The 24,478-nt window shown below is 36.3% G+C and overlaps 2 protein-coding genes and 1 long non-coding RNA gene across 7 annotated transcripts; 2 read left to right on the forward strand and 1 right to left on the reverse strand.

Moving 5' to 3' along the window:
* The first annotated feature begins 119 nt into the window (after positions 1–119).
* LOC147538845 (uncharacterized) lies at positions 120–1,436 on the forward strand. Its single transcript, XM_086643027.1, has 4 exons — positions 120–617; positions 739–888; positions 983–1,249; positions 1,341–1,436. The coding sequence occupies exons 1-4, from the start codon at positions 120–122 to the stop codon at positions 1,434–1,436; spliced, it is 1,011 nt and encodes a 336-aa protein (XP_086499153.1).
* A 3,269-nt stretch (positions 1,437–4,705) lies between these two features.
* On the reverse strand, positions 4,706–19,976 carry LOC147538846 (Serinc-domain containing serine and sphingolipid biosynthesis protein). Of its 5 annotated transcripts, none has more exons than XM_086644040.1 (13): positions 19,762–19,976; positions 18,369–18,607; positions 18,057–18,133; positions 17,661–17,820; positions 16,621–16,645; positions 16,123–16,212; positions 14,879–15,050; positions 13,960–14,033; positions 13,333–13,402; positions 11,154–11,225; positions 10,920–11,056; positions 10,752–10,834; positions 4,706–5,019 (listed from the first exon to the last, which is right to left on the reverse strand). In XM_086644040.1, the coding sequence occupies exons 1-13, from the start codon at positions 19,785–19,787 to the stop codon at positions 4,976–4,978; spliced, it is 1,269 nt and encodes a 422-aa protein (XP_086500166.1). In that variant the 5' UTR covers positions 19,788–19,976; the 3' UTR covers positions 4,706–4,975. The 5 variants fall into 5 exon arrangements, with proteins under 5 accessions (XP_086500166.1, XP_086500167.1, XP_086500164.1 ...); XM_086644041.1 differs by lacking the exon at positions 19,762–19,976 and adding an exon at positions 19,190–19,546; XM_086644038.1 differs by lacking the exon at positions 4,706–5,019 and having other exon boundaries at positions 10,466–10,834; positions 19,762–19,956.
* On the forward strand, positions 5,600–7,251 carry LOC147538847 (uncharacterized). The gene is made up of 4 exons (XR_015226137.1): positions 5,600–5,739; positions 6,160–6,176; positions 6,286–6,338; positions 6,924–7,251. It is a non-coding gene; the product is annotated as an uncharacterized LOC147538847 (long non-coding RNA).
* Positions 19,977–24,478: the final 4,502 nt, after the last annotated feature.

A 24,478-nucleotide genomic window follows, 5' to 3' on the forward strand; every position in this document is an offset into this window, starting at 1 on the left:
ATAGACAAATGCAAATGTTCAAAGAAAGTTGTTTTGGACATCTTTTACATGTAAATGACCTCAAGTTTTGTTATGTACTTGTGCATAACATGTTGCTGCGTGAAACTAAATCATCGGATATGGATGATGGTTCGATGAAGTTTTTCGTGGGTAAGAAGGAATTGAAGTTTTCAGTTGTTGACTTTTCTGAGATTATGGGGTTGAAATATGAGAAAGTAGATGAAGAAGACACGGTTGTAGAAGACATGGAGGAAGTTCTTGAGGAGGTATCATTGAGAGAGAAATACTTTTCTGAAGAGTCAAGCATTAACAAGGAAGTCTTAAAGAGATGTATTGAAGACTGTGAAGTTGATGTAGATAAGGTTAAGCTTTGTTTATTGTTTTGTCTAGACTATTTTTTGTTAGGTAAAGATGCTCGTAGGACGAGTGTGGATACAGAACATATAGAGTTGGTGGATAATATAGAGAAATTCAATAAATTTCCATGGGGTCCTAAGGTTTTCCAACGCACTTTATCTTGCCTGAAGAAGGCATTGCCTCGTGCAATGGAATCAAAGAAAGAGAAGAAGGAAAATGGAATAACTTATTATTTGAGTGGCTGCCCATTTGGATTTCTGGTAATGTTATTTGATTGTATTTTCTAAGTTTTATTAGTTTTACACAATGAGTTCAAATCAAATAAGTTTTTAAAATTAAAGAATAGCTTTGTGAAATTGTCTTTGTTCTAATTGATTACAGGTTTGGGCATACGAATGCCTACCCACCGTTGCAGAAGAATGCGCAAACCGAAAAGCTGGAGGGAATGGCGATCCTCCCATCGTTAAGTGGAAATCCAAATGCAAACCTGCCACTTTTGAATCATTAAGGAAAAAATTTGTAGATCCAAATGTAAGATGTTTGTCTCAAATCCTCTTATAATTCACGTATTCTTTGTAACCCTATATTTACTTATACTAACATGTTCATCTTCCAATGATTTTAGGTGGAAGTGACACCTTATAGTAGAGAAGGTGGAGAAGATAGAGAAGGTGGAGAAGATAGAGAAGAGACTTCAGAGTTAGAGAGGCCACGAAGCGAAACCGAGCTACTTAAGAAAGAGATTTTTGACCTAAGAGAAGATCTTCGTCGACGTGACGAGATAATAAAAAATTGGGAATCAAAAAAAATATGTGTTTGTGGTGGATTACAGAGATCTGAAGAAGATATGGAAGAGAAATCACAGAAGCTTATGTCCGAAATGGATAGAAAGGTACTTAATTAGTAGTAGTTTCCTTTTTTGTTTGAACTATATTTAGATTACATCATACAAGGTATTTATACAATAAAATTGCTTACCGTAGGATGATGTAGAAGACACCAATGCAGAGGAGAAGCTCTCAGAGTTCCATGACCGTTTGTCTCTGGAGGTAACGTTATTTGGTAGTGTAGTTGCATAACTATTTCATTATATTGAGGAGTTTGCATATCGGTTTACTGCAGGATACTAAAGGCGATAATGATGTAGATGATCGTCTTGATGAAATGGAAAATGAATGTTCTACAAAGGTAAAATATATGCGTGTGTTAGAATTTGTAATCATTTGAACAAAGAAGGTATTTATTGAATAAAATTTGTAGGTTGCGACAGATGTGGTGGGAGATGATGTTGATGGAGTGAAGAAATTTCCTGTGTCTGAGATGAGAGAAGGTCAATCCGGCCCCCAATTGCAAAATGATTTGATGGAGGTAATAAAACTTACGCAACGCTTTAGGCACTCATGTTTCTCATTCATTCTACTCTACCTTGGGTTAGCATTTCAACTTAACTATCCTTCTTCTTCTCTAACTCTTCCTCCTTTTCACTATCTAACTGAACTGAATTCCCTTGCTTAATGACTTTTCTAGCTTCTCAAATGATTAAGTCACAAAACTAGCCAATAAATCCCAAATCAATATTAAACATGCTTAAATTTCTAATATGTACATTAATATACACCTCTATAAACACATAAATATTCATTCCCAAGTAATAATTTTATCACAACATAACTTTACACAATCATCTTAATTAGGAACTCAGGATCTAATTACTAGTATACAAAAGAAAGACCTAGTATTTCTTCATGGAAAACCCAAGTTAGGTTGAAGTTCTGGTTGAGTTTAGAATCTGGACCCATAGATCTCGCCGTACTATAAACATCATAAGGACCTACATACTTAGGCATATCCACTGGGAACCGAACGTTTACTTTATTAGAATCATCACTAGTAACACCAAATGCAGCTCCATATAAGTAAGGAGAATCATCGTACCAAGTACGAGTAAGTCCAGAATCATTAGTTGGTGGTATATACTGTCCACCAACATTCAATCTATACATAGTCTGAAAATTGGTATTTTGGGGATCGATCAAATGATCCGAAAATCCAACCATAGCTGCAGGTTCGAATAAGTCGAGCATAGAGATGACCTCAATGCCATTGACAAATGCAAAAGAACCATTATGTTTTGGTGAAGGTATGAAATCAAGATTAATCGAACCAGAAGGAGATGGTGATAAAGAATACTAGGTATGAAAGACCAAGTATTTCTTCATCAATTAAACCAACTATCATGGAAGCTAGATTGATAAGAAACCATGACAAGTAACAAAACAATAACAGCTGCAACAATTTGGGGGATGTTTGCGTACAATATGTGAGAGATGAAGATCAAATTTTGCCCTAGAAGCCTCCATTAACACCCTATTAGAGCTTGCTCCAAAAAAATCTAGGGTTTTAGGAAATAAAATTTGGGGGTTAGGGTTCCCAATTTTTAAGAGAGATAGAGGAATACCTGAATCAAAGAGAGTGATCGATTAAGAGTGTTGCGTGAGAAAGATTGTTCGATTCAAAGAGATTGCCCGAGAATGAGAAAGATGAGAGAGTCTCGTTCTTCACTTTTCCGGTCGACTAGAGAGAGAGAGAGTAAACTCTGGTTTTGGGGAAATTAGATAGTCTAGATTATCTAGACAATCTTTTATAGTGAGGGGCAAATACGGAACAAACAGGCTAAAATAAGGTCATTTGACCAATTTCTCAAAATGAGGGTCATTTTAACAAATTTGACCCGGTCAAAGGTCATTTGACCAAAATTCCCATCTTGTTTCAGTAGAGAATTAGATAATTAAAAAGTGGGTTGACCTCTTGGATGGAGTGTGGCAACCAATCTTAAATGACAGACTTACAAATATAACTAAACGTCCAGCCCTAATAGTGTTGTTTATGTACTCGTTATATTATTAATCAAATTGACTTTCTAAGGGATACCTGCATTTGAAGTGGGAGTATGCCAAGCTGGATGACATTTCAATGCTTCATGCTTCATCAGGTTGACTGTTAATTGAAAGATTTGTGATACAACTAAAATGATATGAAATATGTTCCGCGGTCCAGATCATCGGATCAACATCTCACTTCTAGAGATGAGCTGGGATTAAGCGTAGAGAGATAAGGAGATGACGTGGCCTTTAACATTTTCAAAAAAAATTTGGGAATTAATTTTATTTTGCCTCCACGGATATTTCTGTAAAAAGTTGAAAATTCTTTGATCTTTGGAAGACAAAACGAACTGTCAGACCTAAAGAGGCGAAAACAGTGAGTTCCTGACAAATTGGGGGTCAAAATATAATTATCCCATAAATTTTGGTCAGTGTTTTGGAGAAATAAGAAAAGTTTTCGAGAATAAAAAATATCAAAGGGTGGAAAATTAAAGATTTTCTCTCTGACACACCCTCGCTCCGTTTTATGTCACCGACCGACGAATCTCATCGGAGTTCGTCATCTTCTCATCTCTCTTTCCCTCTGTCTTCTCTATTTCTTCTCTCTCTCTATCTCCGACAAAGGAGAAGAGGGGGAGAGAGGGAAAGAGAAAGAGATAGAGATAGAGAAAAAGAGAGAAAAAAAGGGAAGAAGAGAGAGAAAGAAGTGTTGCCAGAAATGGTGGAGGTGTCGCCGGAATTGGTGTTGGATGTCGTCAGAGTTAATGGTGGAGGTGGGAGAGGAAGAAGAAGCTGAAAAATATAAGGATTGTGGTGTTTGGAGGAAACAAAAAGTTCCAATTTTTTTATGTTTCCACCCAAAACTTTGTACTCCGAAAAATTTCTTTATTTCCCCAGAACACCGATCTAAATTTTTCACGTTTCTCATATCATTTAAAATTCGTAGTCCCACCTATCTTTTTAAACTTAACTAAATGTGCTCGAGTATCGACGCTCTTCATGCTGGCAGGGTCGTGGCTGACATTTTAGGGACTTGGTGTCCAACTCCAATAGGAATCCTTTCATATGATCTTGTCTTCCGATATAAAAAGCGGATATTCAGCGCTATGTAGCATTCCATGTAATTGCTATTTCTCCCAAACAAATTAAAATTTGATGTCGAACTTACTTCTATAGACTTCTTTAATCTAGGACTCGGGTGGTAGGGTTTACCCAGGTCCACCTACCTGCTTACTTTCATGTCATGACAAAGTTGCAAGTGTCTAGGAGTCTCATGCCGACTTCCCAACAACCTCTACGCTCAGAGTTAAGCTCAGGTTAGAGAGTTCTTTTAGATTCACCTCACTGGCCATTTTGAAGGTTCCCTAACGTGTTACGTGGAGATTTGACACATGCCGCCCAGGTTAATCTCTAGACGTTTTGACTAGTCAAAGTTGACTAATATTTAACACAATAATCATCATATATGCAGACTATGGAACATCATTTATCAATAATACATTGCTCACTAGTTTCCAGTCAATTGCTAGTATACATTCCTCATTCGTTTCAAAAGATTAAACTTGTATTACAAACAAATAGGAAGAAAGATAAAAAGATAAATGACACCACACAAAAAGAGACCTACATTTTTTTGTTGTTGAAGTGAGAGCTATACATTTAAAATGCGAGTCACGCGAACCAAATTACTAGATGGAACTTGCAGAAAAGCGAATCACAAATTTTTTTATGTTACTTTACTTCCATCTCTCTCTTCCACTTGGTGATATCAATTTCCACACTGCATTCAAACAAATTAATTATACTAGCTATTTGAGTCAAAATAATGTTGAATAAGTGAAAAATCAACTAATATTTACAATTATTTGGGTGTTTATACTTTACCCCCCCAGATAATGGTAAATTGACTTTACCCCCCCCCCCCCCCCCCCCCCAAAAAAAAAATCGACAGTTCAGTATAGGGTTGGGAATTTGGTCCGAAAACCTGAATCCGCCCGCGTCCGCAAAGGACCGCGACCGCCCGTGACCGAATCGGGCAAAGACCGTCCGACCGAGAAGGCTCTAGCGGATGGTCACGGACAAAAGGGCCTGTCCGGAGGTTCGCCCGTGACCGACCACTTTAGATAATGAACGACCGCCCGACCGAATACCCGTCCGTTTGTTTGGAACCGTTTAGTCCACACCACTGTCCGGAAGAAGCGTGACCATTAGATTTGGTAGGGTTTCATCAGAGCTGTTGGAGGGCTTCAGCCTAAGTATATAATAAAAAAAAAAACTAAATCCTCTCATTCTTCTTCTTCTCACCTCTGAAATAAAAAACCTTAGAAGTGGCTAACCTTAAAATCCTAAATCCCTAATTTCGGAAATCTCTAATCTTCTCGAATCGAGTCATCGACCTTCAAGGCTTCAACAGTTCAAACAACCAATCCTAAATCCCTAATCTTTGTTAGTTTTGATTATCATCTTCATTCTTCTACTGTTCAACCCTCAACGATCAAAGGTACGGTTCAACCCTAAATCCCTAATCTCTCTTTTATTCTCCTTTTGTTTAAGATTTAGAAATATTTTGTGGTTCGTATAAAACAAGAACTAGGGCATTTCAGAAAATCCCAACTACAGACTTGTTATGTTACATGATCTTCTTGAGTTGAAACAAGAATTTAACTAGAACAGTTGAAAATCAATATTTTCAGCAAACCCAAGTAGGAAAATTAGTAGTAAGAGAAGAAGGTAAGAAAAAGGTTCAATATAAATTTCTTAAACCCTAATAAGTTACTATAACTTGTCCATAGTAAAACTGCTTGAGAATCACTCAGCCAAATGCAGAGAAAACAAAAAAAAAAAGTAAAATACTAGTTTTCTGACTTGGTTCGTTCTTCTTCTTCATCTTACATGGACTGTGATTATTTTGCATCATAAGATCTACCAGATCAAAAGGTAAAACTCATAACTAGTTTCTGATTCATTTTATTATATTCTAGTTTTCTGATATTGTATAATCTTTTATTATATTCTAGTTTCTGATTCATTTTATTTACTATTTCAGGACAACACAACTCATTTCATTTGAAATTTGCAACCACAGAACCACCTCTCTCTGTGAGTATAAATTTTTGTATCAATTTGATGTTTTATGTTTATGTTGTTGTTGTTATTATTCGAATGAATTCCTTGAGAACGTAGACTTGAGGATTGACCTGATGGTTGTAACTTTGTTGTGTGATGTTCTGTTGGACTTGTGAAGGTAGACTTGAGGATTTACCTCGTTAACCCGATATGATTCCTTGAGAAGTTTTCGGACTTGTTCAAGTTGAGTCGCTTCCTGTTGATGATGGCTGATTTAGAGTTGGCAACATGGTCTGATTTAGGTTGTTTACCAAATGATGACAAATTCTAACATTGTAAATATGTTGTTTCTAGATTTCTAGGCATGTTGTAGAGTTAGGAACAACTGAAATAGTTGTTATGTTGTAGGTCATGGACATTGGCAACATGGTCCGTAAAACATGTATTTGTATGCTTTCTTATATTCATTTTATCTGATATGGGTTGTTAATGTTGACAGATTGTGATGGCATATTAGGGTTAGTAACTATTTCATTTCATTCATGGTCGTGTGATGTTATGTTAGACTCATATATTTTGTTTTTTTGATTTCTTTTTATATCTTATTTGTTATTTCAGGATAGAACAACAACACATGAAGAAGAGGACTGCCAAAATCTGGAAAATGTGGGACATCATTGAAGTACCTGATCCTGATAATGCTGGGAGAATTGTAGAAGTTGCAGTCTGTAAAATTTGTGGTGAAAGAACGATATGCGAGTCTAAGACTGGTACGATTGATTTCTTTCGGCATACTCAAGTTTGTTCGAAAAAGCATCAGGTGGATTTTGAAACAGATTAAGAATGGTGTTTTGTTAATCGTGTATTCGTGTGCATTCAATGGTGTTAAAGAATTGAAGTTAATGATGTTAGGCTACTTTGGTACTTAATTTTTCGATTTATCTTCTGTCTGCTTTGTAATTTAATTTTATTTTTGTTACACTTCTCGCTTAGTTCAGCCTTCCGTAAATTCTAAATATTCGCCTCTTTGCACGTATTTTATTTCTCATTCCCGAAGCCCGACCGACCGGTGCCCGGCATGTCCGGATGGATAAAACGGACGCGGGCGGACATTTTGAGGAAAAAATTCCGTTTAGTCCGTCCGTTTAGTCCGCCAGTCCGAACGGTCATCGTGGAGTTTTGTCCGTTCCGCCCGGACCGGAAGCAAGTCTGTCCGCGGACTGCCCGTCCGGACTGATTCCCAACCCTAGTTCAGTATATCTCCAATAACTCGAACAAAACATGCATAAATTGTTCATATTTTTACTCATTTTAGTTCCTAGACCCCTTTAATATCTTTGGCGATCAAGTCCAACGTGGTGTCTATAACAAAGAGATCTTTCTGAACTCTTTTGTTCATGGACGTAAAAAAAAGAGCTTTCTAGTGTAGGGTAGCATAAATTTGGACTACCTCATTTTCCAATCGTTGCTTGTAAATTCACCAAGAGCTTCTTCCTTCGAATTCTAGTACATTTGAATATTTCTGATATCAGAATTTTTATTCTAATCACATTTGGAACACTGAATTCAGAAGAGAAGAGAAGAGAAGAAATTAAATGAATTTTGAAGTAGCTTTGAGTTCTTTATATAGGAATCGATAAGGTAAATGCACCTATTGGGTTCTAGGGATACATCTCTTCAAAAGGAAAGACTTATCTTGAAGTTTTTCACAAAAATAGGGATGACTGCTCTTTGGGCCGTTAGATTTCTCTCAGAACCTCAGAGAGAAACCCAACCTACGAGTTGTCCTGAATCGCACCCAGAAGATGAGGGGATTGACAGTTAAATGAAGATTTAACTTTATCCCACCCGGTTCCCGACTCGGGTAGGATGCCAGTCGTTGGATCCTTGCGCATCTACTGCTCCTTGGAGTGTGTCCTACTAAAATCCCCAAGAAATCAGCACATGACCATTAGATTCCGGTCTTTCGTGCGGGTCGAACGCGAGCCGTCCAGATTAGGACATGCTCGCTTCGCCCAAATGGCCCCAAACAAACTTGTCCTTTTGTCGTTTAGTCTCTAGCTTAACCGAACTTCTTCCAAACTTTAAACATTAAACTTGTGTTAATAAATAGGTAGTATGACTCAAACGATCTAAGTGAGTTATTTGAAAATCGGCTCGAGTTCAAAGAGAGTCCTAATCGGTCCTTAGTCGAACTTTTGGTTCAGTAGTTCAATGAGATACTCGGGGAAATTCGTGAGTCAATATCTTAATCCGTTTCCTTTTTATTTTAAATAGGAAAAATAAAAAAAAAACTAGAAAAGGAAAGAACTTTCTTTTAAAATCAAGTCACATGACCCTAATTTTTCTCTCCTCTAAATTGACGATCCCAAAAGAAAAAGTAGGAGAACAAAATATTTCAAAATTCTTCTTTCTCTTTGGTGGTGTGAAGGTGATAGTGGTGGTTGTGGTTTGCGATGGTCGTGGTGATGATTTTGGTTGTCCATATAGAATTTATGGAAGACGAAGTTATGGAAGAATAGGGGGGGACTTAAAATAAAAGCTCTAATCTTTTTATTATACAAAAGACGCAAAATAAAATTTCGCCCAGGACCCTCGAATTGTCAACCACGACTCTGCTCACGGACTGGTCTCGTACCAGTCTGACAGGACAAAGCCCACTTGTTGTGGGGTTCAGACTGGTCAGTTTGAGAGCTTAAGCAGGGGTTGAGATTGAATCCGAACCCCAAAGCAAGGGTTCAAACTATCCTGTTCGAAACCTGTCGGACTGACCCGAGTCTGAAACCTTGCTTTAAGTTTCGGATAGGTCGATCTGTGCACGAGAGCCAATAGATGTTTGCGGTCAAAATAAATTGACCTTAATCAATCTCATCATCCGGGTGCTAACAACAATTTTAGCGAGTGCTAGTAGCTCCTTAATAGGAAGGAATGTGGCTTATTTGGTAAGCACGATGCATTTCAGCCACCAGCTCACTAGTGTTCCTTCCTACTGTTCTTTTTGAAATAGTCAATTAGGAGTACCTACCTTACTTGGTATGTTTCCTACTATCCGTAACTGTAAGTATCTGAAGCGTAATTTAATTTTAGCGGGTGCTAGTACCTACCTTACTTGGCTGGAGAAATCCTTGCTTTAAGTAAGTCGGATGTTTTTGGAGAAACGAGAAAAGTTTCCGAGAAAAAGATGGAAACCCCAAAAAAATGTCACCAAACACACCCTACAAGTTGTGGACTTAGGGTCGACCGACTCTTAACCGGCGACCACAATTTCTTTCTCTCTCTCTCCCCATCCCTCACCCTACTTCCCTCACTCTATCCCCCACCCTACTTCTCTTTCTTTCTCTCTAAATTCTGACGAATGAGAGAATTCTTCAGTCTGGATCTAGAAGCACCAAATCCAGAGGAGTTGTCTAGAAAGCCAGAGATATAAGAGGGAAGAAAAGAGAATAAGAGGAGACTGCCAGACTTGGTGGAATGGTGGTGGAGATCGTCGGCGTTAATTGTGGCAGTTGGAATATGGTAAAGGTCGCAGGAGGTACAGTGGAGGTGAGAAGGTGATGTTCCACCCAAAACTTTTTGCAAAGCATTGACCTCTAAGTATTGCCAAGCACCAAATACATACACCTCTAAGTATTGCCAAGCACCAAATACATACAGTTTACATGTTCATTTAAAATTGTCTAAGATGTATAAAACCTTGTCTAATGCAAATCATTGGGATTTAATTGTTTGCAAGGTTTAAGTATAAAAAATGATGTTTTGGCTAACAACTGGTAGCCTGGTTAGTTAGTGCATTACTCTGCAATGCAGAGGTCCTGGGGTCGATCCACTGGAAGTGTAAATCCAAGAATATTGAACTTGAGTTATTAATAGTACTAATGATGTAATATATTTGTCGGCCTTTAGGCCTCTTTCATTTCTTGGTTTAAGGTAGGTAGTTATTGTGCTTATCACATCTTCGTGATGTATCAATGCCTTGTAACGACCAACATAGAACGTAGTCAGTTTCTCAAAAAAAAAAAAAAAAAAAAAATGATGTTCCATTTTCTATTAAGGTATGAGTGGCCCAAATAAAACTCTACATGGGCCTTTTTTTTTTCTCTGCCACTCCCTTTGCTTTTAGATGAAAAACAAAGATAAAAGGAAACTTTTACCCATAAAAAAGCAACCAAAAATCAGCCTTACCATTTCAATCAATGGAGTGGAATCACCAAATTGAGGGCAGCAACACTGACTTCAAATTTCTCTTCATGGTTAATTAAGAGTGGCCAGCGCTTTGGGGAAAGCTAAATAGTTTCCGGGGTGTGAAATTTTAAAGGGAATATGTAGAATTTTAGAAATTTTCCGGGCAAATAAATTTTAAGGGGAAATAAAAAAAAACACTCCACCTCACCTCACTCTCTCTCCACCTCACCTCTTTGTCTTTTAGAAAAGCGATAATTAACTTACAGAATATGGTTACTGCGAACCACTCATTGGCGATTTTAACCCATGTACTAGCCCAGCCTACATCGATGCTCCACTTGGTTGATCTAAATGCGGAGAAATTTACGAGTGAATGATACTTCTAAAACACCTAAAGACCAAATTGTAGGTAAGTTTTAAAGAGGTCGTTACTTTGTGGTTGGATGATCTAGTTCCCAGCTGATGAATAACATTGCAAAGTACATAGCTCCCATTGAAAACACCATGTGAAAATATCCATAGTTGTAAGGTATATCATCATCTTTTCCTTCAACTTCGCTCTTGCGAAACTGCACCAGAGTGATGATAAATGTTTATGGATCATCACAAGGCATGCCCTCTAAATAATTTACATTTGGATTTAGTGTGAATAAATAAGCAACTCACCTGAAAAGATTGTGAATCGATCCCTGTAGAAAATGCTGCCATCACTATTGCACAAATTGCAACAAAGAACCCCTGACCAAAACAACAAAGTAAGTCCCAAGAGTCCTGAAGTAAGAAATCGGTAACTTCTTCCACGATGAAAGGTTTTTAAGGATAGACATATGTTTATTTTTTTTTTTGCAGAACCATGTGATCTATGAATGTGGAAGGTGACACAGAATTTCGAAATATAGCAACATTCCTATCCAAGAAAACTTCACCTCTTAAGTTAACTAATTAACTTGTTATTTCCCACTAACTACTTATTCTGTCATGTGCCTTTCATCATGTGGCGGATCGCCTCACTAAATACATCCATTTTACGCCGTTAAAACGTCCATATACACCAGTATAGTCGCTCAGAAATTTCTAGAAACGGTTGTCAAATTGCACAAGTTTCCCTGTCCGTAGTCTCAGACAGACGCGGTATTCACTAGTAAGTTTGGTAGGAGTGGTTTTGTTTGCAGGGCACTACGCACAGAATGAGTTAGGCGTACCATTCTCTAGCCAATGGTCAACCATATCTCCAATGTTTTGTAGGAGATAAAGCAAAAGAGTTGGGCGGTTTGGCTCCCATAGGCAGAATATTGGAACAATACTTCGTATCATACATCGACAAGAATAACTCCACTTGACGCAGTACGTCGGATATCACCTCTCGCACTAGCATCATATGTTCCGGGCGAAGCACAAACAACGACTTTGGATGAAGAGCTCATACAAAAGGGTCAAATTGTTTCTAACCTCAAGGTCAAGGACCATCTTCATATTGTCCATACAGATCAAACAATATGGTGACCAAGGGCGGAGGGACATAGTACACAAAACAGGAGATTTCATATATTTGAAGTTACAATTGCATCATCAGAGTTCTATGGTAAGAAGTGCTTCTCAGATATTATTTCCAAGGTACTATGGTCCATAAGAAATATTAGAAATAACCGGTTCCGTGGCGTATCGTTTGGAGCTGCCGGAGGGGGCTAAAATTCAGCATGTTTCTGTTTGAAGAAAGCACTTCTCCGCAACACAACAGTGGATGATAGATTACGAAGTGTTGAAGATGAGGAAGAACCAGTTGTAAATATGATCGAGACCATTCTTGACCGCAAAGATGCTGTCAATGGAGGAGAAAGGGTAGAGAAATCGGTTGGAATTTAGTTATAGATTTCTTGAGTGCTCTTTTATTCAATACAAAAAATCTTTGTCCCTCATGAAGATAATCAATAATTATCTAATACTAGGAATCCTACTCTAAGTTTACTCAATATTAAGAGTTTCACCTTCAAGCGAATCTACCTCTCTCATTTTAGAAGATTTTGGTATAACTGCTTGGCTACCTGATGTAGAGGAATTGGTCGAAAAATTACATGGAACAAATTGATGCGGCCAAATATAAAGGTGACAGACTAAAACGGGCAAAACCGAAGCTCCGGATGTCGGAATTGGGCGAAATTTTGAGGATGGTGCGAAATAACCTTCCGCTCATTCGTTGTCGCTTCGCCACAAGCAGACCACTTTGAGGGTCAAATTCCATCCTTTAGGTCCTCAAAACGAACTTTTAGTAGTTTTTTACTATTTCTAGTAAGTATTTTTCAGTTTAGGTAGTTTCTTATTTTCTTGAGATTCTAGTTGACAAACTTGTACTTGAAGACTTTTAGGGATTTAGTTTACAAACTTGTAAATTATTCTTTATATAATTGTACCTTTTTATTGTTATCCCACTATTTTTTATATAAATGTAACTTGTTTAATATTTAATACACAAGAGACTTCCAAATTCACTATGAAAGTTCTCTATTCCCCTCTCTCTCGATCTCGACAACCTATAGTAAAACAAAGGGTAAATGGGAGCAATTACCGCAATTCTAGTATTTGCAGAATGAAGTGTTTAACTTGATAAATCATCTTAACTCTTAAGTTGAGGAGCATAAGGCAAGATTAATTTATCAATGACGAAAAAATTAGCAACGTTAACATTCTTGTGTACATTTAATATGATATCCACACGAAGACCAAGACGATTGATCCCATATCTGAGTCGGGTGGAAATCTCCATTGATGCATTTAATCCAAACCTACCCACCAAGAGAAATCAAAAGAGGGAGAGAGAGAGATAGAGAGAGAGAGAGAGAACTCTTACAAGAACTGTGGCCCAATCATCATTTTCAGATGCTTCCCTTTTTGGACTGCAATTACTACTCACAGGCTCACTGCAAATTCATGTAAACAGAATAGTTATCTGGTAACAGTTTTCAAATTGAAATGGAACTATCAAGCACATAATGGACTATTGACAATAAATGCGGCTTAAATGAAGACAAGTTGGATCTAACAGAAAAAATAAGGAATCATGTCCTTGAAAATAAAACGTCAAGCAAACGCTCGCCTATTGTAGTATACTTTTTCCGAGTGACTTAAATGTCACTAAAGATAAAGATGATAATGCCTGCTATATCTTGTGCTATGTCCTTGTCAGGAAGTTCCAAAATTCATTTTACCTTTAGTAATGGTATTATCAAACTATGACTCTCCAAAAAACTCCTCACATTAGGAACACATCCCAATTTGAAATAAAAGTATCCATTTTGACCTCATCTGATATCTGAAGTATAAAACTCCAGTTAAATCATTCAAAATTTTCTTTAGTTCCTCAATGCATGCATATAAGGACCACAGACAGAAAAGGCAAGAAGCTTTAATGAAAAAAAATGGGAGAGAATAAGTACAGAACAGATTATTGAATAAAATAAGGTAATAAAATGGTTACCTTCTAATAGCAGACCAACAGAGGTAAACGATATAGGAACCCATAATCCCTGAAGATAGAAGGCCTCTATTAACCTGTACCAAGCATCATAATCATATGTCAAATGTAGACAAATCCAAAATGAAGGAATAAGTTAAATGAGATAAAAAAATTCGCTAGCTTTAACTTGAAATTGCGGGAAAGAAATAACAACTATGTAGGTAAAACTTAGCTAATCAATAGTAAAAAATTGGAACAAATAGTCCGAAAAATATTGGTTTAAATGATGAACTTTTTCCTTTCTAAAGAATAACTGTCTAGCAGTTGAAGATGCTCCAAAACTTCAAGAGTCATACGTTCACGTTAAATCGTTTCTTAATGCCAGCTGAAGTACATCTGATAAGTGAAGACGAAAGTGTTATGAATCCGTACCCCTTCTACTCAATCCTATTTGAAACACTTGTTTAGAAAATTTAGAAGCAAAGCATCAATTTCAATGTGCACCTTCAAACAAATTGTTATGAATCCGTACCCCTTCTACTCAATCCTATTTGAAACACTTGTATAGTAAATTTAGAAGCGGGGCATCAATTTCAATGTGCACCGTTTAAACAAAAGGATCGTCTGTACAGCTCCACGTGGTCTATGTGGAAATTATTTAGGAGTTGAACTTTCGTGATAAGTATTACCTCAGGATAGATAGATTATAATTGCTGAAAACAAACCAATGGGCAGGCCCAAAAATCAGAAATTCTTTAAGAGTATGGCTTTTGACAAGTAAGGGCGATCTACATTAAAAGGGGACCATCATGAGAATAATCACTTGGACCGTCCTTATCTGTGCCTAATCCAGCATTGAAAATGCTAAATGAAACGGTTGTCTAGAAAAGATATGATGTAATACTTAAGGGCGAAGATAAAATTAAGCAGAAAAGCAAACCTTTGAATGTAAGGATACAACCATCATTACTCCAAGCAAGACAAAGGTCCACGAGATGAAAAATATGTTGAGAATACATGAGGGCATAGGGGCGTACATATAGTACATCAACACAATTCCACATATAGAAACAGAGTAGAAAATGGTTGACGCGAATAACCCGAGGAAGCATCTGTGAGACAAGTAAAAATTTTAGGAAACAAGTTAGTACATACAATGGTAAATGTTGGATATGCACAATTCATAGAAAGAAGTACCTAATAAATGAAATAATAGACAAAAACTGAATAGCTGATTCTATTTGGCATTATGCATCTGTTTTTCACTATTTGTTCTAAATGCTAAGAATGCTACATACATACATACAAATAAAGAAGATGCAATATTAGTTCTGGAAAGCTGACCTACTAACAAACTTCCTGGACATACTTTCTTGCAGTAGAAAACATTTATATGACTAATTAAGTTGCATATGAGTATATGACCTTAGTTGAACATGAAAATGAAACCTACCACCAACTCCTCATTTTACAAGAATCACCCGTCCAGCACACAGTGAAATCCATTTGCTAATATCTCCAACAATATTAATATTTGATCTTAAGCACTTCTATTTATTTGATAATCAGTTTGAGAATCTATGAGATATTTCAAAGTCCGGGTGGGATGCTTAGTAGCATTAGAAGATCACCCTCTGGCCTTTAGACTCGGCTTCTACAATTTTTTTCCTTCGGTGAAACAGGGAGTAGTATAGGATGGCTGCAGTACTATAACACTTTTTAAAATTATGTAACGTCAATACTCCTTCATAACATCTTCCAGATACTCTGGTACTTGAATACTTGTGCATGACCATATGATTATATGAACACTTTCCCGATACTCATGCCACTTCCATAGGTGTAGTGTGAAATTTTGCATGTAAATCTGATGTGAACTGCACACAGTCGTGTGAGTAACTCAAAATGTCACTCTAGGTTGGCGTCTTTTGCGTAAAATGCCAACATAGTTGGTCAAAAAGTGATTAAAAAAAGTCACAAACTCTTATATGTAGGAACCTCAGTGCAGCGCCTGTAAGGAATTTTCGGGTTTGCATCAAGAAAAGAAAACATTTCTAGATTTTGCACAATATTTTTACCATTTTTCAAGTTAATTCTTCGCAAGATTGATATTTATGCGAAAATAGAAATTTGGTACCTTAACAATATTAAAGAAAATAAGATTTCAGTTGTCAGAGTTCACACCTTACTTGTGATGTAGCATCCGACATCAAACAGTTGTTCCACCAGGTGATGAAGTGGATGACACTTATTAGTTGGAGAAGAAGGAATACCCTGTATCATACAACTAAGAGAACTGTATACATGATACATCATTTGCAGCAATTAGAGTACTCTCTACTAGAGTTAAAAGTTTATGTTCATCTTCTTGTTTAGTTAAATAAGTATGGCCCATACATTTTTCTACTTAATTTCGATTTAAGTTTTCTGTAGTGGCTTCCTCGTACATGATCACTACTTTGTTGCTCAATAAACACAGAAATTTCAGATCTTCGGTCAATATGTAATTTGGAAAATAAAATGCTAGAAGGTGTCTCTATACATCATTTCCTGGAGAGGAAATGATGTATAGAGACACCTTTACTTCTTTCATTGCAAAATGTAAGAGGGAGCAAAGAAAGATGATTATAGGATATGCCCAAATAGATGTACATAAGTAACATAATGAAAAAGGAAAATTACCCAGCACCAATGCGAGCGAATTCACCTGCAAACAAATGATACACTTTCGTCACGACATTATTGACATTTATGGTTTTGGTTTGCTAGGTAATGTTTGTAGTATGCTATCAAATGAAACTATTTTGTAGATGTGATATAAACTACAAATATGCATAAGCTGTTTGGCAGAATTCTTTGTGATATCAATTAATTCCTATAATAGCATCAACACAAACACCACAGAGACATAAATCAGGACATCAATACGTGCAACACCATACAAGACCTTGTGTGGCATTTATAATAAATACGGCTACGATAGAGATGGACTACCCATTAAGGAAACCAAATTAGCTTTCTTACAAAAGCAAGTGGTTGGTTAAGGTCAGCTTGCAATTTCCATTTAAATAGTAAACCTTGGTGATGATATATGTCAAAGTTAAGAGCATTTCGAGAAGAATTCATTGGATACTCCGTCCATAATTCAGCCATAATGCTCTTTTATAAACTAATAGTGTGAATGCACAAGTGAACTGTGAAGTGTGAACCCTTAGAAACAAGAATTCTGGAATCTCTCGCTGTTTAGCAATCGATTGAGAGTGATCCTAACCATATTATTCCCTGATGTTATTTCGCTGCACCAGGCCCATTTTCCCAAATACATGAAGACCAAAATCACAATACTAAATTTCCGTAGATTGTAGGGGTGTTGGGAAGTCACTTTCCATCTTCCGGATATGCTGATTTTCTAGTTTTCTTGGGAAACTAGAAGCCTTGGACTTTAGGCAACCAAATGGCCTGGAGTAAATAAAATGCAAATGAACCCCTATTCCCCCAAAATATCTCCTACAAAAGTGTATATACAAACACCATAAATTCAGTAGCAGAGATGCCTAAATTGTTATGTTACGTGATAGAGGCCTACAAATTGTACTTCTATTTTGAACCTAAAAGGTAAAACCAACACAATTAACTAACTTCGACGAACCATTTTAATAACTGAAATGGATGCAAAGATTAAAATGGTTGTACGGCAAGTTTCATATGACAGATAAAATTACCATATAAATGAATTAAAGGAGCAGGACAGTAGAATGGAATTGCCACTGCTATAATCACCAAAGGAAACTTTAAAGCCCACCATCTTGAATGCCACGTATTGCGTGCTTCATACAATTTACTACTTTGACAGGTAGTGAGAAACATTAACAGGGAAAATATCTTATCTTTTAGTCAAGGATTCATAGCCTGACAAACATGTAATAAAGCAAAGCATTGGTGAAAATTAAATATAATGAATTTTTTGTGAAGCTTGGTTTCACAGTATAAGGCCTAATCTGTATATAATATGAACGTTTTGATTGACAAAGTTCACTAATTCTCAAGCAGATTCTATGTCACATAAAAATGCAGAAAGATTCACGATGGTTAAAGTTTATAGTATTAAATAAAGATACGAAACACCCCAAACTCACGCGGAGAACTCCCATTTTCTGCAAACAATCACGACCTCCTTTTCCACAAGATTCTAGAACTGCAAAATAAATTTTACAAGAAGCTTTGTTTAGATCGTCAACATAAACAAAATTCATTTTGGATAAGAACACAAAAATATGTACCACGGGTGTGTCATTGTTTAACGGAATTTCATTAAACATCCACATATAGCAGTGGCAGAGTTTGATCCATAATGTTGGCTTGTGATGCTAGCAGGTAAACTAAATCAACTAGTGGTAAAAGAAGGTTTGGATTGGAAAATGTCGACTTACATGGGAGATTGGGAAAGACACTGTGGCCGAAATCACGGATGAACCAAGCCATGAGATTTACAAAGAAGAAGATTAAAGCATACACATAGCGAGCTCGTAGAGCCCTCTTTCTCTCTATTGAGTAATCAACACTCTGCCGCCCCGTAGACACAGATGATTCTTCCAATGGAACTACCTTCAAATTCGTGGGAGTGATCTCTATAACAATACTCAATACATTCTCGACGGGGTCACTCATGCTGCGATTTCAGCAAGTGAAAACAATTACTTGACTTAAGATTGCATGTTTTCTGTTGACAAGATTTTAAATTGAACTTGTTTCTGTGGAAACTTAAGATTACATGTTTTATTCTCTAAAGATTACATCCTAAGAGAACAAAGCAACAAAACCCAGTAAAATATAACAATCACATGTTCTTGTGAAAAACCAAATATATGTCCACCTTTTACTCATCCACCATAAGAAATAATATATCTCGATTTTATAAAAATCGAGTGATTACTTACATCAAACAATGGCCACAACAAGGAAACATCAAATAAACCAGGAAAGTCCGTTTGAAACACCATTAATCCATCCAAAAGATGATAATTAAGAAGACAGTTTCAGTGCTTGTTACATGCAACAGAAACAAACACACTTTTTGACATTGAACTAATCATCAAAACTAACTCAAGTAAATTATCTATGTAAGTAGATTAAAAGAGAATTACTCAAAATGCAGATCAAAGTTTTAAAACCCAGATAAGAAACGACTTAAACACGAAGATAAAGCAAAGAGAGCACAGTATGAGTGAACAATAGATGCAGAACCACTTACTCTTCTTCCTCTTCCTTTTGATTAACTAAGAAGTAAGAAATGAAGTGAAAGAGGAAAACTGGTTATACCCATATAGGTGGAATCAATGTACTACTAGTAATATTAATATGAAAGCTAAAAAACTAGAAATCAGACTCCTCTCTCTTTCTCTCCTCAAGAAACATTTTTGAAAACTTATAGGTTTAAGGGGTTATCAATTTACTACTGTATATCCTCATCTGTGTTTAGAATTATAAACCCAAAAACAGAATATGATCCAATCCGTTAAATCTAGGTCTTTTTGGCATCTTCCTTCCTTGATGATCGAACACCTCACAGTCACTCCTTTTTATTTAAGTTGTAGTAGCGATTTTTGGGAAAAAAAGAAGAAAATTACAGTCTGTTCAGAATTAATTAATCTAACACTAACCAATTCCTCTTTTGGGGTTTTCTTGAAAAGTGAATTTACTGATCATACTCAAAAGTGTTTACTATGTGAAATCTAGAAAGAAATATAGAAAAGGAGAAAAACCCAACAAGACTAATAAATATAAAGAAAGAGGAAGACAAGGAAAATGAAGCAAAAGAAATACTGATAAATTTGACTTGTATGAATCATCCATCTCTAATCTGTCTTTTTCTCTTTTGGAAGATTGTGAATTGGAGAGAGAGGGAGAGAGAATCTAGGTTTGCCAAAAGGATTGTGTGGGGGGATTATTGAAATTGGAGGTGTTTTTTAGGAGATTTGAAAAGCTGTAACCCATAAGTTACCGTTAGCTTATCACCATGAGTAGGAACTTCCTTGTAGACTTGTAGTAGACTGAACAACATCATATAAGAATATAATAAAGCAGGTGGATGGGTGCTGACTGGGACAAACCTCTGGATAAATCCGGTCGTCCATCCCACATCACCACCCATCCCAACCGTTGGATTCAATCACCTTTGTATTTTCTGGAGAGGCACATCTCTTCTAATTTACGGACATACCTCTTCTAACTCCCCTCTACCTCTATTAAACCGAAGGCTTGCCTGGTTAAGAAATTGTTTTTGTTTCGTGAGTTTGGGGATTCAGGTTAGTATTTTGTTCTCCTCAATGGAAAGATCTCTATTTTCTGTTTCGATTTTGTTAAAATTGAGAGATCTCTATTTTCTATTTTCTATTCTCTATTTTGATTATGTTCTTTTCAGTTTTCTGTTTCCATTTTGTTCTTAAAATTGAAAGATCTCTATTTTTGTTTGGTTTATGTTTCTTTCACGAGTTTTGGTTGTTTTTTCTGTTCTTGGTATGGATAGTTGTTCATATGCTGTTGAAGTGTTTGGTGAAATGTCTTATAGACGAAAATTGTATGAGTCATCTTTTTTGAGTTTTGGTTGATTTTACTGTCCTTGGTATAAATAGTTGTCCATATGTTGATGAAGTGTTTGAGGAAATGTCTCATAGATGAAGTGTTTTAGGCTTCATTAACATTATAAGTGTTTTAGGAAATATCTATTGTCTAAAAGAGATGGACAGAGAGGGCACCTATAGCCTTCGTTACTCCCTCCTCTTCCTTCTCCACGCTGATTTCCTATTTGCTGACAGACGCATCTTCTCCGTTCACCAACACATCTCCTCCCCCTCACTAAAAGCTACTCTGAAATCATATTTCCTTCATAGACAGTTTAAAATTTTGATCTTTGTTCAGGCCATGTCAAGAAAGGTTAGTGTTTACTCATTGATAAATTAGTTTTAATCTCTGTGATGTTTCTTTGAGTAGAAGGTTAGTGTTTTCTCATAGATAAATTATGCATCAGAGCCGTCAAATGTTTCTTTGAGAAGGTTAGTGTTTTCTAATTTGATGCATTAAAATAGCTTCTGGATACTTCAATATTTGCAATAGTCTCACTGTCCTACTGTTACTGTTTGCTCCTTTGTTTCTCAGCCTTCATAAATTCTACGGATAATGCAATTTTTGATGGTTATTATGATGGAGTAGAAGGTTATTTTGATTTTGATTGTTGTTATGATTGAGTAGAAATGTGTTTGATGCTGCCATGTATGTGTTTGATGAAATGCCTAATAGAAAGAATGCACCTTCATCATACACTCAACAAACAAATGTTTCCCAGCGGTTAAGACTTATCTTTTTCGAACACCAATATAGTCTGGACCGGGTTGGATCCTTTCATGACTTAATTGGATGATTGATCAACAACCATAACAATCTCTTCCAAGGCGAAATAAACATGAGTTGCACGTCAGTCCTAGACCTTACAAATTAGAGAAAATGGAGGGAGGTCGCACATGTCTAGGTTTTGGAAGATTTTTCTGCTGCAATACACATGAATATTATATAAGCGTAGTACAAGGCAACTAAGCGCCTGGTATCAATTCGACACTGTACTATAACAGCGATTAGAGTCATGTAACTACTTTATAGCTGCAAAATAAGGCATTATAGAAATAGGTTGATAGATAGAAGCAACCTTATCTTTATTATAGATAAGGCATTATAGACATAGGTTGATAAATAAAAACAAGCACCATTGCGGACAGATCTCCTCCCCCTGACTGAAAGCCACTCTGAATTCCAGGTATATTCATCAACATTCTTCCTCCTTCTCATTTAGTTACTCAAATCATTAATTCAGATCTACCGCTCTCTACAAAACTACTTCCTTTCTCTTTGCTAATATCTCTCTCATTAGTTTCATTTTCTACCTTTAGGGTTTTACTAATTTTTGGCTCATTTATGGTTTAAACGATTCCACCATGATTGTAGGATATTGATATTGGACTACGAGTTGCTCGACCTAGAAATACCTGTAATACCTATTGTAGGTTCAACAGTGAAGTCCAGAATACCCGTCTTGGTTTACAAGTATTTTTCATCTTCTTCATTTCATTTTATTCTTCTGGGTTTACTGATCTTAGGCTCATTTGAATTCATTGTTTTTATTTTATTCTCTTCCTTTGCCTCAATTAAATTCAGATTTAATCCTAAAATTTCACAAGCGATTCTCGAATTTTAGGCTTAAGTAAATGGAAACAGGGTCAAATGATATCAAAGCCTACCAAGTTACATGCTTTTCTCTACATATATTTTATGGTACCTACAAATGTTTCCTTAAAAAAATGCAAGAAATTTTGCCTTTCTAACATTGAATCAAGTACAATGTTAAAGTTCTATATGCACAGGTTGGTGACAACAACCCTTCTGTATTACTTCCGAATAAATTTTGATAGGTTGTATAGAGGAAAACTGTTAACCCTTTGTAAATAGGGTGAAGGTCAAGTTCTACATATGAGTGTAGATAGATCCATTAACACAAAATGAGCAAAAGATGATGTATACATTATATGAGTATTTTTTATTTTGAATAAAATACACTCTATGGGTATAACATATAAGATATTCCAAAGGTCGTATCTAAATTCAACATTTCACATTCACATAATTGATATTACTTTATACAGATCAAAAGTACAGGAAGTATGAGCAATAGCAAGAATTTAAAGCAGTAAAAGGATACTCACTTCGAGATAAGGAATTATGAACTCCATCTTCTTACTGTTATGATAGTTTGATCGCCCAGCTTGGATGTGTCAATTATTGCAATCTCAATCTGTTCGATGAAGAAATCCCGTATACCAATTTGTGAATTACTGTTTTATCCGTCTAGCAATTAAATTATATAACTACTAAATTTCAGAAAAATTTATGTTCTTTCTTATATGCTTATTGCCTTATTGGTACTCTTATATGTTTTCTCTGGTTCGGATCTTAATGATATTATAAAGTCTGTATTGAAGTGATAAAGTACATAAAACAGTTTCATTTGCCTACATTTATATGTCAGCAAGGCATATACTATGAGTTATAGTTGGTGTTGTTGACGCTTGCCATTCTTTTCTTTAGGTTTTATGCATCGAGATTTGAAACCCCGAGAGTTTTCTTTTCGTTACTCGAAGTGAGGATTCGCAATTTAATACGATCGATTTTGGGATGTTTGTATTTTTCTTGCCAGTTACAATTCTTAAATTCTACTTTTTCGTCTATCTGTGTATGGTTTAGATAATAGTGTTCATATTGATAATCATGGTGGAGAGTCCAATGAGAAGTTCTAATAAAGTTGAGTTAAAATGATTGTTGAGTATGTTGAAGATTTTTTTTTTGTTTCGACTTAAATGCAGTATTAATGCCATTATAGTTTGTTACTAATATATGTTAAGATGGTGAAACCATATTGAAGTTGGTGAAACTATAATAGCTTGGGTAGTGCGAGTTAAAAAAAATTCCTGGTTTATTTGGTAATTGATGTAGATTGTTGCGGAAGCGAAATAATTTTAGAATCCATTACTAGAATTAAGAAGAGAGAGAAGAAATAACTAAAGATAAACTAAAATAACTGTAAAGGAAGAAGATGCAATCAAGGGGTTTGTTTATAACTCAATTCAATGTCTTACAAGATAAACTGAACTTCTCTTATATAGAGATTATGCTTTCCTAATTAGACTCAAAGTAGGAAACAAGATAACTACTAATATTACTTTCCTTGATTGCTAATATTCCTAAACATAGAAACCCTAAATAATAAAATAGGAAACTTATAATAATATAACTTCTAGGCCGGTGGGCCTATAGTTGGGCTAGCCGTGAAGCCCATAGGAGGATGGCCGCCATCATACTCCCCCTCCGTGGAACAACTTGCCCCCAAGTTGGTGTCTTCATAAATTGGTTCGTCCGGAAAAAATGGATAAATATCGGAAACATTAAAAGTGTTGGAAATATTGAAATCCGATGGAAGATCAATCACGAACGCATTATCATTGATTTTGTGGAGAATCTTGAAAGGACCAAATTTCTTTTGGCCTAACTTCTTGAAAGTACCCACGGGAGTACGTTGCTTCGAAATATAAATCATTACCAAATCACCTTCTTTGAAGTCTCTATGAACACGATGACAGTCGGCGGACGCCTTGTAGGACGAATTGGCCAAAGAAATATTATGACGAACCTCATCATGTAAAGCCAAGATATGAGAAGCGAAAGTGTCGGCAAGAGGGTCGAACTCGGCAATAGAAGGGAGAGGGACGAGGTCAACCACATGGTTCGGCCGAGAGGTGTATACTATTTCAAAAGGTGTCTTTCGCGTAATACGGTTAACGGTGCTATTATAAACGAACTCCGCATGAGGAATAGCGGTTTCCCAATTGATACCTTTATCTTTGATAATACAACGAAGTAGGTTACCAAGAGAACGGTTGACAACTTCCGTTTGTCCGTCACTTTGAGGGTGACAAGTACTACTGAAATTAAGCTTAGT

The sequence above is a fragment of the Eschscholzia californica genome, unplaced genomic scaffold, assembly GCF_041429995.1.
Source record: "Eschscholzia californica isolate CP2 unplaced genomic scaffold, dmEscCali1.0.p SCAF_5, whole genome shotgun sequence".
Lineage (NCBI taxonomy): Eukaryota > Viridiplantae > Streptophyta > Magnoliopsida > Ranunculales > Papaveraceae > Eschscholzia > Eschscholzia californica.

Bases quoted from the DNA above. Each gene is read 5' to 3' on its own strand.
- LOC147538845 (XM_086643027.1), top strand. From the start codon at position 120: ATGGATGATGGTTCGATGAAGTTTTTCGTGGGTAAGAAGGAATTGAAG. The intron at 889-982 runs GTAAGATGTTTG...CAATGATTTTAG, and splicing joins AAAAATTTGTAGATCCAAAT to GTGGAAGTGACACCTTATAG. The intron at 1,250-1,340 runs GTACTTAATTAG...TGCTTACCGTAG, and splicing joins TGTCCGAAATGGATAGAAAG to GATGATGTAGAAGACACCAA.
- LOC147538846 (XM_086644038.1), bottom strand. From the start codon at position 19,787: ATGATTCATACAAGTCAAATTTATCA. The intron at 14,034-14,878 runs GTTTGCTTTTCT...TGCTTGGTACAG, and splicing joins TTGTATCCTTACATTCAAAG to GTTAATAGAGGCCTTCTATC. The intron at 11,226-13,332 runs GTAAGAGTTCTC...TGTTTTGGTCAG, and splicing joins ATGATTGGGCCACAGTTCTT to GGGTTCTTTGTTGCAATTTG.